Here is a 17,748-nt window from a genome sequence, read left to right on the forward strand (position 1 = left end):
GAACTCACATAAAGAGAGAAAAATCTCGTACTTACACGCAAATATTACAATTATACAAATAAAGAAACTGGAGTATTGATATGACATCAAACATGTTAGCAATATCAGACATTACGTAACATTTTTCAGTGTTATATTAGCAATTCGCGGCGCTATATCAATATTCGGGTAGAAAAAGACTAAAATTGAGAAAAATACAAGTTAATGTATTAAGACTATGAATGGAATAATAACATGTTTAAAAGCTAAAAAAAACGTGAAAGTTATAAGATAAATATATTATTCTCCCTATATTTTTTAAATTCCAAACACACCCTTGACGATGAAATCCGTAGTGGATTTATTGTGAATTTTAAACTTGTCCGATCCAGCGGATGATTGATGACATGACGAGCATCGTTTGATGGTATTACTTAGAAATTCATGGAACCTGGTCCACCAACAAAAAAGAAAGCATAACAGTGAATTATTAATCGAATAACATTAATTATAATATTTAAATCATTTAAAAATGGAGAAAAGACCACATCAAAAACTTGTGTGAGACGGTCTCACGGGTCGTATTTTGTGAGACATATCTCTTATTTGTGTCATACATAAAAAAATATTACTTTTTATGCTAATACTATTATTTTTTATTGTGAATATCGGTAGGGTTGATCTGTCTCACAGATAAAGATTCGTGAGACCATCTCACAAGAGACCTACTCAAAGATCACACGGTTACGAGGATCCTAACATTTTGATAGAAGGGATTTTCAAATCCTTCCAACAATAATGAAGTGATCCATGGTTTTGGGTTTTTTCTTTTACGTGGGATAAATTTCACTCTAAGTAATATGGTAAAATGATAACAACTGGATCATTAAGATAAAGAGTGAGATCATTCATAAAATCATAAAAATTTATGTGAGAAGAGACGGTCTCAAGAGTCAATTTTGTGAGACAAATATTCTATTTGGGTCACCTATTAAAAATATTACTGCTAAACTCGTGTAACGAATAAAAAATCGTAATACCATCTTACAAGAGATTTACTCTCATAAATATATTAGGAGCTCTCACCATCCATTATTTTTTTATGATAGACAATCAAGAATTTCAGATGTAAGATTGAATGGTTCATATTCATGTATCCGGTACTCACTTTTATTCATTCAACACCTTAAAATTGGTTATATAATTTTATACATATTTTACAATTTTAACGATAGTATACCAATATAGAATTTTGGAGGAAAATTTTATATTTTAATTTTATAAAAAAATACTCACAAATAATGTCATCATCCTTTAATTGGGTTTTTATAGTGCTTATTGATTGGTGGATTTCAGCCCCTTGGTGCTCTCTACCAAAAAAATCGTAGATTCACCTTTTCTTGGCTTATTCAAGCACGAATTCGAAGGATTCTGAAACTTTAACACTTGTCAAGTAATAGTGTTTACTTTAATTATCATTCTATTTTATTGCCTAATAATGCATTCTTGTTCTTTTTATTCAATCAACGTCCTCATCTAGTCAATGTGCAAACTTCCACTAAATTAATAAATGGTATTTGTAGCCATCTCGCAATAAATACGTTTGTTGGGTAATCGATCACTTGATCAATGATTATGAATTCGATTTATTACATCAAAATTTTTTCAAACGAGTCTGACATAAAAAATTTACCCAATGTGGTTTATCTGTGTAGCATGATTTACAAATTATTACGTTAATCCATATATTTTCTCAACGGACACCAAAGAATAGATAATGTAAGTTCCATCTTCATGACAATATTAAAATGTAAATGGTATCTATAACCTTTTTATAATTCTTGCTTAGTTGCTTGTGCAATAACACATTATTTTATATCGTTCGAGGACAAAGACTTTGTGGTTTTGAAAATGGGAATCCGTTTTCTCTCTTGTGTAAGCCCAACAGTTCTTTCATACCAAATCTACATTAATTGATTCATAGTATTAATCTAATACGAGGTTATTTAGTATCACTTTAACACATCATGCATATTTCAACGCACAACAAATATTCATTCTCGAGCGTTGGAGGGATTCTATCGAGAACAATTCGACACCTTCTACTTGATTTCTTGCTAGTTCTCAGGCTTTCGTTGCTAGACGATCACATAATCTAAAGCAATTTTGGGAAGGGGGATTAATTTTTGCAGCATCATTTATCTTTTTTGCAACCCCCTTAATAAATCCTTGAAAAGAAATAAAATTATGTGTTGACAAGTAAACGCTGGTTGCTGTCTAGTGTATATATAATTGTACAATGTAAGAATATAAATTATATTAAAGATGCACGTAATTCAAATAATCCAAATATAATAATTTTATCAGTATTTGTCAAATTAGTTACAATAGTGGATACAACTATTTCTCACACGATAGTAACTCAAAATTGTATTATATTGGCTGAAAGAGAATCAAGGCATATAAGAAAATGACCCTTAGTAATGGAGAACATCAAAAATGAAACGCACTTTATTTTTTATTTTTTCAACTTTTTCCCTCAACCTTTATGTGGCCCAAGGGATATATATTAAGTTAATTAGAAACACCTACACACTTGGTTATATTTTCCCTTTATGTTGACAAAATCAACGACTTCCAAATTTTCCGATCTCAAGCTACAACACCTATATTCTAATGTATTAAAAGCTTGTTCTAATGCAACCGATCAAATGAGGCAAACTAGAGTTTCTTTTACTTTTATAGACAAAATACTTGTGTTTTTTTAGACCATCATCGCAATATGTCTAAAATGTCCTCATCTGCATTAATAAAATCAAAAGTATTGGTAAAATAATTCTCAAGTTCCTGACTGGAACTTGAGGATCCTTGTGGACGTTTCTTCTGTTTTCTTAATAAAAGTTGTGTGTTAGTAAGTTTAAAACCGATACTACTAGTGTTAGTGGACTGTGCTTCATGTGAAACAATTTGTCCACCATATTTGGTCGTATACATATTATAAATATCGTATAAATGAGTTCTATTATTAAACAAAATCAATGAGGTGGATGAAACTGTTTTCGTAGCAGGGTCTAAATAATCATAATATAATGTCAGTATTTCTTGTAAACCATACAATTTAAGTCTATAATCTAAAACAAAAGCATCATAAAAATATTTCAGGAATTTCTAAAAAATATTTTGCTCATTTTTCTTTCATGACATAAATACATTGAATAAATGTATCATCACTAGATTTAACGTATTTAATGTTGCCACAATATGTTAAAACTAAATGAAAAGTATGATAATAAACACCGGATAATTTAAACACTTTAAAAGTTTCACAAATACTAGTGCATATGTTCAATGGATTTGAAAACAAATAAATATTACGATCTTGAACTTGATGATGAAAAAATGTACATAATAAATCTTTATATTCAAAATACGATAATAACAATTTATATATGTTGAATTTCAACGTGTCGGAACATTTCATGCAAACCGTTTAGGTCTCATACCATTTTTTCAAACTTTGCCTCATTGTTTCGTAATTGTAGGATGTGTCCAAAGTTAATGATTTGCGGTCCTAATTAGTTCAATATGAGATTTTAAATTTTTTGTACATCTGGATCACACAAATTTAAAATATCACATGTATACCTAATATGAAAAGAATTCACTATTTAATGACGATTTATATTTTTTAATAAGCTCACTAGCAGTAGAAGCATTTGTATTAGTATTATCAAAAGAAATTGAAAAATTTGAGAAGTTAAACCATATTCTTATAAAATAACAAATATAAGTCGGGAAATATTGTGTTGTATATGATTCCTTAAACACCTATTTGTAAGCAATATATTTTGAATGTTCCAAAAAATATCAATTCAATGGCATGTAATACTCACAGATGAACAATTTTGTCAATGATCAATTCAAATATCCGAACACAAAGAAATTCTATTATTTAAACTAATAAATTCTTTAATTAATTATTTTTTATTCAAGAACTAATTTTTTAAGTGTGTGTTGGAGTGTATTTTATGAGATACATATTTAATAGAAATATTTGCACTAGTTGAAAGATAATTTTTTAAAAACTAAAAAAAGATTTCAATCGCATAATATCTAGCTGTTGCTTCTCCAAACTGAGATTCGAAAAATTTAAATAGTTGAGAATCATTACTCATTTGAGACGATAATGACGAAAATTTGGATTTGATAACGATCAAAACCAATTTTCATTAGTTGATTTTTCTCGACATACTGCGTTAAAGTTCCATAACCACATATTTGTTGAAATTTGTACGTTTTCGAGAAATATGCATTGAAAATCACCAGAGGGAAGCATCACATTTTCAAAATGTTTGGTGAAGATATCAGATGGGCGACGAGGCGCCGCTCGAGTTCTGGAGATATCGGATTGCTCATAATTTTTTGACTTGGACGATGACGTGTTTGTTGGGCCTCTTTTTCTTGACGTTACTCCTAATCAGAAAAATCAAGATGATAACCGTCAACATTGAATGAAGGAAAATTGTGATCATCCAACTCGGGCATGATACTCTTTACCCTACCCCTACGACTTGATCCGGTCATTTGTATAAAAATAAAATTGAAATAAATAGGAAATTAAATAAACAATTGACAATAGTCGACACTTGATATTTTGATAATAAAAAAATAAAGCTTGACTTGGAAATGAGAGATTGAGAATTGAGAGAGAATTGTGTGACAAAACGAGAGAGGTATGGGTATTTATAGGGTTAGATTGTTAAAAAATGCAAGGTCGACCTGCTTGTCAAGGTCAAGTCGACCTGTTGGGTTGACCGTCGCACAATGGTCACTTAAGCATGATCAACAATCATCTGGCAAATCCTGGACAATTTTTTTTTTATAAAAATAATAGTAACAGTCGTTCCGACGATTCAAACCCGCCAGGTTACTCAACGGCCACTTTATCATGACCGTACATTTTTTTTTAAAAAAATAATAATGCCAACCCGCCGGGTCGATGGTTTTAAAAAAGGCTAAAATGTAACTTGTCGGCCAACCTAAGGTTGATTACGGACTTGCGGTCACGATTTGGCCAAACTCGTTGAACCGGTTAACTGGCCAGTTGAACACGTGCCGAGTTCAATCGGGATCCAGGTCCAACCCGTACCATGGCTAGGTCTTGAAGTCATGACTAAAACCATCCGCTTTCATTGGGGGTACACCAGCAAATTACTATAAAAACAATTTTCATGGACACCCGTGCTGCCGTTGGCTCGAGTCTGATCGTGTCGAATCAAGCCGAACATGACTAACACCTAATCAAACTCGACTCGATTTTCTTTTTTGGCCGATCCCAAGCTTGAGTTTTGATATCATTCGACTGAAAATTCCTTGGCCACTAGATTTGTCGATCAACAGATGATAGACATGCCATATCTATGTATATGTATACACATACACACAAAAAAAAATAAAGAGGATGGATTAATATGATCTGAACAAATAATAATATTTCCACTAACAATATAGATCTACTTTGTTGACACACGCGTCGACGCCTATAATGTGACAACAACTCAATGCTAATCAACACCGATGTTAGATAGGATAACTAAACTGAATCGAAATTTTAGATAATCTTGCACAAAATCCAAAACAAGCGTAGATTAAGTCCAAATTTACGTTCACATACAGCATCCTTTCCAAGTAAGTGAGTCCAAATATACGTTCACGTACATAAAATATTTTCCTTCATCAAGCTAGAGTGACGTGCCCGTAACGCCACACGATAGTGTTATATTATAAATTTATCCTTCATTACAAAATTAACTAAAAAAAAATTACAACACACCATAGCCATTTTGAAATGAACCCCATACTCGTGGGGCTTATGGGGATCATGGCGGGTGCCATAGTTGTAGCGATTTTCCATTGCTTAGCCATACGTTCGAGTTCCACGAATCTAGGGCAAGATAATATTGAGAATGGTCGAGAAAATGCGCCTACCGGTAAAAATATGGATGATGTAACACTACAAGTGATTGTCACGTCCGAGTTTTCGAGAGAGCACATCGAAGATGTGTGCGTGGTGTGTTTGGGCGAATTCATGGAAGGCGAAGGGGTACGATTGTTGCCCGAATGCTCTCATGCGTTCCATGCTAGTTGTATCGATAGGTGGGTCGACAGTCACCCGAGTTGCCCTCTATGTCGCGCGGATTTGATCCCTTGATCACACGTTCATCCATGTACTTTGTCTCTATATATATACGGAGTCAATTGATCTGGTTATTTGGTTGAGGGTTCTTGATTTATCGGCAAAATTTGTTTTCGTTTGGTGGATATATATAATGATGTGAAAGATTTATTCATATTTTATCAGTGGTGTAAGTTTTTACTTCTTGTTAAGCATAGAAGTAGAAGTAGTATTGCTCTTCTTAAATTAAATCATGTACAATTTACATAGAAATTGATTTGTTGATCAATCCATTTGACACTAAATTTCAAATCCTCAAACTATTTATTTTGTAATGAATTCCAAATCCATCACAATTTAAAGTCGTTTTAAATATTTTCTTCAAATACTTCCTCAAACTCAAATCTTCCATATCCTCTAATGCAATTTTTTTCTTGATAAATTCCATTCGAAACCTCGAATTTACTAAATTCCTATTTGGGCCAAAGGAGGCCCAAATGTGAACTTATAGATTGCAGATCGTACAGGCACTTTTGGGCCATCAAATACCCATGTTATCTTACGGGTGATTCACAAATTCCTAAAAACAAAAATAATAAAAATAAACAAAAACATAAAGGAATTGGGAAAGAAAAAAAAGTGATATTTATCGGTAAGACGGATTGAGCTATCGCAATTTGGATGTGCAACTCGAAATCTTCGAATTAGAATAGTATAACTCTTGAATTATCGATTCATATTTACGGATCTAACAATTCTTTGAATCCTAAACACACAACATGAACACTTGAAAGTTGTAAATTTATAATCAAAGATGACATAACCTAATTTAATGTAACCACATAAAAATAATACATATATGTGTAATTTTCCTTTTTGCTCCTTGGATGACATACAATTCTTGCTAGTACTTAGCTTCAATATCAGGAATAATTAAGAAAATTTTATTTTTGGTCATGATTTGGAAATCGATCAGTTAGCCGACCAAAAACCTTTCAAGTTGATTTCTAGAATGAATTTTTCCATTTTCCTCATTATATGTCAATATATACATACATACGTATATAAATATATATACACACAGACACGCACACGAGCACATGTGTGTGTGTGAGTATATATATATATATATATAGACACACACACACATACATATTATTTATAGCTATATTATATAAATAAACAAAAAAACGATACAAAAACCACTACTTTTTTCATGCAATAAGGCCGGCACTACAAGAAAAATGATTTTCCGCAGCACGTCATCAACGGCGTGCATTAAAAGCACGCTGCGAATATTACTTTTAACGGCGTGCACTCATATGTGCGCTGTTGATATTATTGCACTTGACAGTATTAACGGCTTGCTTGCGGAAAAGTAATATCCGCAGCGTGCGTTTATGTGTGCCGTTACAAAATTATATAAACGACAGCGTGCATGAAAATGTGCGCCGTTAATATTTAGCGACGACTTTTTGAAAACCGTCGCAATATTTATATTAGCGACGGTTTCTTTCAAATCGTCGCTAACTTAGCGACGGTTTTAGTCAAGCCGTCGCTAACATTAGCGACAGTTAAATATAACCGTCGCCAAAAATTCAAATTAGCGACGATTTTATTATAACCGTCTCTAATAGCGACGGAATAAGTACGTCGCTATTAGCGACAAATTAATAACCGTCGCTATTAGGGACAGTTTAATACAAAACCGTTGCTCAAAGCGACGGTAAAACCTAAACCGTCGCAAATTGTCTTTAAATACCACCAGTCGAACCACATTCTACCTCAACACTTCATAACACTTAAAATTTTTCTCTCTCAAGCAATTTAAATTTCGATTTAAGGTACGTTTTTTTGTTTCAATTTTTTTTTAAATTTCGATTTAAGATACGTATTTTTGTTTCAATTTTTTTTGTAAATTTTTAAGTGTTAGTTAAGATGAATATTGTTATTATAGTGTACGTTTTTTTAAGATTTATTAAATTATAAACGTATTTTTTTTATTGTAACAACAAGATTAGCGACGGATTTTATTTTAATTCTGTCGCTAATTAGCGACGGAAATTTTGAAACACCGTCGCAATATAGCGACGGTGTTTTTAATATTCTGTTGCTAAGTAGCGACGGAATTTAAATAAAATCTGTCGCTAATATTAGCGACGGAATGTTGAAACCGTCGCTACTTTGCGACGGTTATGCTATGACTATCAACAGCGTGCATAGGCGCGCCGCGAATAATAGTTTGTATTAACGCACGCCGCAGATAATCTTGAACTTTCAACAGCTTTCAACTTTGCAGCGTGCAATGTGCGCTGCGAAAAGCTATTTTTGTTGTAGTGCGGTACCAGAAGAGAAGCTTAAAGACTAAGTAATAATTAAAGCTAAAAAAACATCACAGTAGTCTCGAAACCCTAAAAAGCAATAAAACGAAACTGGCTAGACATAGTGAAAACAATTTAGTGCTTGCTGTTTGTGTGTGTGTGTGTGTGTATACATGCATAAGAACCTCTACTTTATTTTGGCTCCTATTATATTCTCATCCTTCTTTTTTATATTCTTTCTCCTTTTTTATTTTTCTCTCAGGGCTGGCCTCTAGTTGATGTGATTCTCCTCCACTACCTCTCAAAAAAACCAAATAACCTTTACAAAAGAGAAAGAATTAAAGCTCAAGAACAATGGTTTTTTCTTCCATTCCTGCTTATATTGATCCTTCCAACTGGCAGCAGGTAGCATATTAATTGAGGGTTTTAAAAGAATTTTTCATCTTTATTTTTCTGTGTGATGTATTATTATTTTTATCATATGCTTTAATTTTGCAAAAGTAAAGAATTTTAAAGATAAATATTCCGACCCCTTTTTGTTAATCTGTTTTTTTTCATCTTATACCTGTGGTCTCTTTAATTTCTTGATGAATATACCTTCTTTTTCTTGATTTTTGTTTTCAGCAGCAAACTAGTCAGCAGATAATTGGAAGCAGCAGCGGTGCAAACCCTTCTCTGATCCCACCGCCACAACTGCTGCCTGTCACTCCTCCTCCGCCACCTCTGCAGCCACATGGAGGCGGGGGAGCCGGTTCAATCCGCTCTGGATCCATGTCGGAACGGGCAAGGCTCGCTAACATACCGTTGCCAGAAACAGCTCTCAAGTGCCCTCGTTGCGAGTCTGCAAACACAAAATTTTGTTATTTCAACAACTATAGTCTATCTCAGCCGCGTCACTTTTGCAAGACTTGCAGAAGGTACTGGACCAGAGGCGGCGCACTGAGAAATGTTCCAGTTGGTGGGGGTTGCCGAAGGAACAAAAGAAGCAAGTCGAACAACTCAAAGTCTCCTGCTAGTGGCGATAGACAACCCACCGGCAGTTCTACGAGTAATATCTCCACCATTAATGGAGGACAAAGTAATTTACTAGGCCTCACACCTCAAATCCTTCCCCCTCTTCGATTCATGTCTCCTCTAAGTCAATTCACGGATAACCTAAGCAACGAAATGGCGTTAAATTACAGTGGAATATCTTCGCCGGTGGTTGGTACTGCAAGTGATCATCGGATGAACTTTCCTACGGGCGTTAGCAGCTTTCTTGGTGGTGGTGGGGTCGCTTCACTTTTCTCCAGCGGCAGCGGAGAGCCATGGCGACTGCAGGAGTTCCCTTTCTTGGGCGGTTGTTTAGATCCATCTCCAGCAGGGATGTACCAGTTTCAAGGCGGTGAGTCGGGGCTAGTAGGCGGTGAAACGGGTCATATTGATCAGTTGAGACCCAAGATTTCTAGTTCAATGATCAGTCAAGTTTCAGCGTCTATGAAAATCGAAGGAAACCCTGAGCTTAATTTATCAAGGAAATTATTGGAAGAAACTATACAAGGAAATAATGGTAACTGGAGCAGTCCTGCTGCTGCATGGACCGATCTTTCAACTTTCAGCTCTTCTTCCAGAAATACTCCTTTGTGAATTTGTTAACTATGTTTCGATCGGTATGTGAAGTTAATTTCTTTTAAAGCTTCGATCCGGCTCAAAAGACAAAAATGGTGAAAGAAAATTGAAGGTTGGTTCAAGTAAATTTGATATGATTTTCTAGCGAAAAATGAAGGATCGGAAAACCATGGAATTATATCGGTAAGTTAAAATATTTTCATTTTTATCTTAATTTTTGTGTTGTATGTGTTATCTCTTGTAGCCTTGTATGGTAATTAGACATCGTTGAAATCTAATGTTTTTCAAGAAATTTGATGTTTGGAAGTTCATATTCAATCCAGGTTGATATCTACATAATAAATCCCTTTTAATTATATAATTACACAATGGGAAAAAATTAAGATTTTGTAACTTTTTTTGCATGCATGCAATCAAGATACAAGCTAGCAGACGATCGCGGCAATTAAATTCAACTATATATTTTTTCCTTGCTAGCTAACTAGTTTAATACTCTTAACAAACAAATTAATATTCTTAACAAAAAAATAAATTTCATGGTCAGATCATGTCGAGTTGAAGATCTGTTTTACAAAATTAAACCGTGAGACGGTCTCATGCAAGTTTTTGTGATAAATTTTTTTTTTTTTTATCACTTTTATGCCTTTGTAGATATGTAGATTACTTACTCCTAATTTTTTCTTATACCAATATTCATGTAACGTATATTACTGATATGGCTTGATGTTTTATAATCTCCAATCTCCATACATTCATATTGCAAAGTTTCTAGGGGTCATAAATTTCTTTCAAAGAATTGAGGGAACTATGTGAAATATGGTTCGTGTACGTAATAAGCATTGTCGCGAAAAAAATGCGAAATCTATTGTATTCTTATCAATGATAAATATCTAATTTGTACCGCGATACATCCTAATGTTCTTTGCTCATGATTAAAACAAGTAAAAAAATACTGGACTCTCCCTTCAAAAAGAAAAATACTAGAATCTTGATTTCATCTGATAGGATGAATTATTGAATTAAACTAGAATTATATGGTAAAGATCAGTTCAAGGATACTGAATATATAGGTGCCTAGCTAATTCATTTGTGCATAAAAACTTCATATATTTGTGTAAGTGTTGCAACACTCTCTATATTCACCATTCTTAAGTCATGCTAATTCTCCTTCATGCCAAATTCAAGTTAGATTGTTTTTCCCGTCTTCCCACTGTTCTTTCTGCTACATTAATCTAATATTAATGCAAATTGGATAACTAATAGTTGTACATGTATTTTTAGTCTTATTTTAATTGGAATAATGATTAATGACATATAGCACTCTGATATTGACATTAGGGAATCATATTAATATTCAATAAAAGATAAAAAATCTATATATTAACCGTTGAAGTTTCCCTCATTCAACCACACAATCATCTTTCTAATTTTCGGGAATTCAATCAAAGTCTTACAATATTGGAAATACATCATGAGTTAATAAGACGAAATGATATCTTAATTAGTTTTAGATCTTTTGAGTAAAGTTCAAAAGCAAATCCATGAGTATTTAAATCCGATAATATCATTTCATCGTGGAGATATCTGCTTCATTGTTCAACACTTATTCTTGGGATTCTCCAACAATTAGCTAACGAAGAAAATACATGCATGGCAATCACCAAGAAAATCCAAACCAGTTGCTTTTGCACAATTCTTGAAAATGTTCAGAAAATCTACCTAGACTTACGTACTTCAGTTGCTGGGCACTTTCCGGAGACAATTTCATTAATAATATGTATGCTCTAAACTTTTACAATGATTTGTCAATAATGTGTAACAAGAATATCTAATGGGAATTGTCTCCTTGATTGTAATGATATTTAGTTTGAATTTTTCGACGTTATAAAAAAAAGGTAGTCAGCATGGATTTGACAAGGTTCTCAAAAGACACAAAAATTTCTTGATGTCCCACTCAAATTAGCATTTTTCCAATTCCAAAACCCGAAAAAGTGTTTGGAAATAAATCCCAGAAACCAATGTTTCTTTTGAAATGGGAGCGAAAGATTGAGAGAATTATCGACTTTTGTTCCCCATGAATCACGTAACGAATTATACACGGTATTTATGAACACGAATTGCATCTCCAAATTTTTAGTTTGTGAGTATTTATGTGTGCATATCGATCCAACTTGGAGAAATGGGGTGGAGTTAGTGTCCGGTTCACGACTTGGGATTCTTCTCTTCTCGGATAGTGCCTGATATGAACAATGTCCGAGCTCCCACATATGATCTCTAACTGGCGAACTCTTGCACGCACAACAAACTAGCGAATAAGAGGTGGAAGATCTCTAACTGGCGAACTCTTGAGCTCACGAAAGAGAGAAAACTCAAAATATATAAGCACACACACGTTACAATGTAAAATAGAATGAATTTGAATGCACAAACCTTGGTATTTATACCAATGATCCGGACTACCTATTACATCCCTAGTCTGCGCTGACTAATCTATCGGACAAAGATTTTACTCCCAGGATAATAACCACCTCTTCCTCAGTAATTAGTTCCCGCCTTTTATGTGTAGTTCGAATGTGATTTCTCAACTCTACGACCTCGGTCTCGGACCTTCCACCACACGCTAGCTTTCTAACTTCCCGACCTGGAGCACTCCATCTGCGTCCAAAGGCTCACGCCCGCAGGGTTCAACTTAGTTAACTTGGCCCTTAGCCACCTGAGCCAGCGATGATCTCGGTCAATACCTTGATCAAATTGGCCCGACCTTCTATGTCTAGGTCCTAGTGAAACTCCGGCATCATACATAACTTCTTCCTTCTCTATGGTCTAAAAAATACAGTTTTACATTTCTTTAAAAAAAATACAGATTTACCATAGGTAGTACAAAATATGTATGTACTTTGTATATACATCGAGAATGGAGAAACCGACGATTATCGATCAAGCCCGAAAATTTTTTAGCCGAAACTTGAGGTTCCAGTCTGCGGATTAAAGTTTAAATAGAAAATCAAATTCTTATCCAAAACTGCAAGTTGAAGAAGCCATAGAAATGCGTGGGGCAGCCTTTGTTAACAAGTACTGGGCTCAGTACAATATATCAGTGGAATTCCTCATCTTCATGGCCAGCAGGAATCTTTAGTATATCACTTTTGTTCAAATCAAGGCTGCGATTGCTATGCTTAATTACCAACAACGAATAAAGTTGATATTCTCCGAATAAAGCTACACACCCTTGTATTTAATATTTTAGACCCAAAATACCCAAAAAAAATCCCTGCATGATCATATAGAAATAGAAGGCAGCTTTTTGCCTTAGTTTATGTACATTGAAAACAATGAATATATATATATATATATATATATATAGACACACACACACACACACGTACAGAGATCGGAGCATAATTATAAGTAGCAAATAATTTAATTTAAATACACACACACACACACGTACAGAGATCGGAGCACAATTATAAGTAGCAAATAATTTAATTTAAATAAAAATATGTATGTGCGGTGGAAAGGTCATTAGATTCCATGTAGGTCGTTGTCGTGCTCACGGTGCGCTCAATCAAACAATATATGTTACGTGAGTCCCCAGAATCTGATTTAAAACTTTTTTTTTTGGGTTAAATATATAGATATTCATATGTCAAACTGTCCACACATTTATTATTCTAATTAAAAAGACGACCAACTCACTCGTAGATTGGATCTATCTATCAACCCTAAATTTGTGTGTCGCGTTTGGCAACATTATCAAACATATACCCCAATCCAGGTTTTTTTTTTCGCGATTCGGCACCTAAAAAACGAATAAGTATGATGAAATTCGAATTTGATCAGCTCTACCATATTGGATCGATACAATTTAATTATAATATATACCTATATATAATTCTGGATATGGGATTGAATTTTCATAGCCAGTAGCTTGAATGCTTGATTAACACTGTCCAAAGGCAGGCAGGCAGGCAGGCAGGCAGGCAGGCAGTGAATGAATAGGTAAAAAGGATCTTGCGCAGAAAGAAATGGAGAGGGGTCGCTAGCTTCTAGCTAGCTAGGCCTTCCATGTTTCGAAATTTATCCAAAGTCATCAATCCTACGTCTAATAATTTCCACTCAAACTGAACAAGCATTAAATTAAAGGAGAGTTTTCGAAGGAGCCCAAGCCCGATATATAATTTTTTAAAAATAAGAACTCGTTAATTTTATGCATAAAAACAATAAGGGGAGTGGGCTCTTGAAGTTAAATCTTACAACAAAGATAGCCACACAAAACCGTTGTTGCTTGTCAAAAAAATCACGCTAAAATTAGCGACGGTTATTTGAAAACCGTCGTGAATTTAAATGTAGCAACGGTTTTAACAAACCGTCGCTAAAAGTAGCGACGGTTATTTCAAAAACCGTCCCTAAATATTGCAACGTTTTCCAAAACCGTTGTTGTTTGTCAAAAAAACCACGCTAATCGACAACCACGCTAATCGACAACGGTTTCTTAAAACCGTTGTCAATTATCCAAAAAAACAAGCTCAACTAGAACCGTTGTCGTTGACCCAAAAAAAACGCTCAAAGACAACGGTTCTATAGAACCGTTGTCATGGATCCCAAAAACCGTTGTCTTTGACCCCTAAAGACAACGGTTTTCGATAAAACCATTGTTAAAAAACATACGACAACGGTTTTTCACAAAAACCGTTGTCGTATGTGCGTTGTTGTATGCAGAATTTCTTGTAGTGATATCAATTGTTTTTTTAAGTCAAATTATTGTTTTGAAGTCTTATTTAACTATAAGCATGTCTCAATAATATATTTATGTCTTTTATCCATATTTTGAATTTTGTATTTTAAATAATCCTATCATTGATGACATTGAAAAAATATTGCAATGAAGCCATTTTAAAGTTTTATCTTTTAATATAACATCTAGATTTTAACATAAAAATTACTTAAAACAAAAAAAAAATTAATATGTATGAACACATCACGTGTCAATGAGCACTAAATTTAGGGGTGTGATCAAGTAAGGAACAATTCCGTAACTTTTTTATCCAATCCATGTCCCGATAAGAACTAAGAGTCTTTTCTTCCGATCACCTATCAGACACATTTTGGGACTCAAATGTTAGGGATCCCGTCGGTTAAAGAGAAAACATCTCGATAAATGCTTTTTACAGATACACGAGGTGCAACCCTCACATTGCCAAATGAAATTGTTTCAATTATTTTGAAAAATAAATTTTATTTGAAAGCTTAAGCTTATATCATCAACAAATTACGAGGAGAGAAAACATTTTGTAACAACGAAATAGTATAATATAATTTGTTTGTTCTTTTAGTTTATTTTAATTAATTTTAAAATATTTGCTTTTATAAAATCTGCATGATGGTTTTTTTACTCATATAATCCAATTATCTTACTAGTCAAATTAAATTGATTAATATAGTAGTACTTTAACTTTTTTCAAGTAGATTGAGCATTTGGATGTTAATGCAGCTTGAATAATTAAAATTGAGACAAATTTCTTGAAGAAAAATAAAATGAATTTAATATAAAAATTTAATATTTAGAAGGGAATTATTTAGTTTAGCGCATGTGAAATAATTTTTATTTTATTAAAAGTTTTAATTAATTGAGACAGTGAAAAGAATAAATGAAGGGTATTTTAAGATTTTTAGAATATTAAAGATTATATTACATAATATTTAAGATATAAGTTTATTTAATCGAGCCTCCAAGCCACAAACCATATAGGCTAACAAATGCACCTTCCAATTCAGACATTTATTATAAAAATGGGGAACCCGATTATCTTTCACAATCTGTCCCCGCTCTTGCACTGGCAGAAAACATAAATTGGCACATACTACTTTCAAGGCATTGTAATTATTCTTTATATGAGCTATGCGGCTGCTGAAATTTCAATATGAATATTCCATTTAAAAGTTCGTTTTGCTTCTATATGGTTATCAAGTTTTAATAACTTTAAATAGAAGTCATTTAAATTAATTTTGTCTCAATTGTTTTAAATATTAGTATAGGAACCAACATTTGTCGCTTTATCAAAAACTATAGCTATTGTGGTAATGTTGTAACTCAAATATTTTCAACTATACATCAACACAAACACCACATTTCGATTGTTCTAATAAGTTGAGACAATTATTGTATCTCAACACAACAATTATATAAACACAATATTTATTATATATATAATGCAAGGGGATTGGGTTCGAAAATAAATTGGACCGCCTTTAAGCGAATTGACCGACGTTTCGTTTTAAAGTAATGGGACCTATATTTGGGAAATTGGCCTTTAGTCCTCAATCGTCGATTTTTTTTGTGTTCAGTCCCTGGGTACTTTTTAATACCACATTTCCACATGAAGTGTACCACATTTTGTATAACATAGTACCACAATTTTGTGGGTAGGGAGTGAACCCAAAGAAATATTTTGATTTGTGATTTTTCACCAACTTCCCCACCTATATTCTTCTATTTCTCGTGGTCTGTGGTGTGTATTGATTGGACAAAGTTTATAAAATTTATTTATTTTTGAGGAGAAAACTTTATATATTAATATTAGTTTTCAAAAAACAACAAATGATAGTGATAAAAAAAAAAGTTTTTGTATTAATAAGATAAAAGGAAAATAGTTGTTGGCAATGGCAAAAACTTCTTCATGGGTTCCTTCCTCGTCAAGTCCATAAAATATTCTTTGTCGTGAGACGCCGATATCTTTCTAGGGTTTTTCTTTTCTTTGCAATATTATGACTATTCAGCATGCCAGACGACAAAATACTTTGGTATGTGGCGTCTTCACGTGAATCAGATCCTTAACTAGAAAATAAAAAGATACACGACTATCAAACAATAAGTGAGGCTTGTTTTAAATATGTCACAATCTTTTATTTTTTCATTAATAAGAACATCCGTATTAGTTCATGTTATAACACTCACTGCATCAAAAAAACGTGAGATTCACGTATCATATACATATTATATTAACACATTCATTTTTACACATTAATTAACTCCAATTATTCATAGGTTAAATTATTCACTCATTCATCTTTATTTTATTTTACATTAAATAAATATATTTTCAATTTAATTAACACAATTTAAATGATTATTAAAATAGAAATTTCTTCCGACATTTTTGGATAATTCATCTTTTCGGTATTTTTGGATAATTCATTAAATTTCTAAAAAAAACCCTCGTTTATTTTCACATATTTCGGAAAAATTAAGATTATAGAAATAAATATTAGAAATGCAATTGCAATTTTGCTCAAGATAAGATTAGATTTTTGGTAGTATTTAGGGGGAAAAAAAAATTCGTGCATAAATTTGTACGAATAGTTGGAAGTTAGAATGGGTTTGCGGGCCTTGCAGCCTTAAGCAGATTGGGTTACGGGGCCATGCTTCCAGTGGGCCGACTCGAGTCTTTAACCAGTTTCTTGAACCCATCTTATTTCTCCATTAATTGGACACGAATTGGCTTTTATTTAAAGTTTCAATTTGAGTCAGTCGTATGCTTTATGGCTTCCATTCCGTGCACACACATTACTTCTTCAAATAAATTTTTGGGGAAATTTAATCAATTAAAACATACTCTTGATACTATGACTCCGACTAGGGACGCAACCACATCAAATCGCTAA

The 17,748-nt window shown here is 33.2% G+C and overlaps 1 protein-coding gene across 2 annotated transcripts; it reads left to right on the plus strand.

Annotated features, from left to right (window-relative positions):
* Positions 1 to 8,719: 8,719 nt before the first annotated feature.
* On the plus strand, positions 8,720 to 10,394 carry LOC140986495 (dof zinc finger protein DOF2.4-like). 2 transcript variants are annotated; one of them, XM_073454769.1, is made up of 2 exons: positions 8,720 to 8,880; positions 9,100 to 10,394. In XM_073454769.1, exons 1-2 carry the CDS (start codon positions 8,830 to 8,832, stop codon positions 10,099 to 10,101), a joined length of 1,053 nt encoding a protein of 350 aa, XP_073310870.1. In that variant the 5' UTR covers positions 8,720 to 8,829; the 3' UTR covers positions 10,102 to 10,394. The 2 variants fall into 2 exon arrangements, with proteins under 2 accessions (XP_073310870.1, XP_073310878.1); XM_073454777.1 differs by having other exon boundaries at positions 8,722 to 8,880; positions 9,103 to 10,394.
* Positions 10,395 to 17,748: the final 7,354 nt, after the last annotated feature.

The sequence above is a fragment of the Primulina huaijiensis genome, chromosome 1, assembly GCF_012295235.1.
Source record: "Primulina huaijiensis isolate GDHJ02 chromosome 1, ASM1229523v2, whole genome shotgun sequence".
Lineage (NCBI taxonomy): Eukaryota > Viridiplantae > Streptophyta > Magnoliopsida > Lamiales > Gesneriaceae > Primulina > Primulina huaijiensis.

Bases quoted from the DNA above. Each gene is read 5' to 3' on its own strand.
- LOC140986495 (XM_073454769.1), top strand. From the start codon at position 8,830: ATGGTTTTTTCTTCCATTCCTGCTTATATTGATCCTTCCAACTGGCAG. The intron at 8,881-9,099 runs GTAGCATATTAA...TTTTGTTTTCAG, and splicing joins ATCCTTCCAACTGGCAGCAG to CAGCAAACTAGTCAGCAGAT.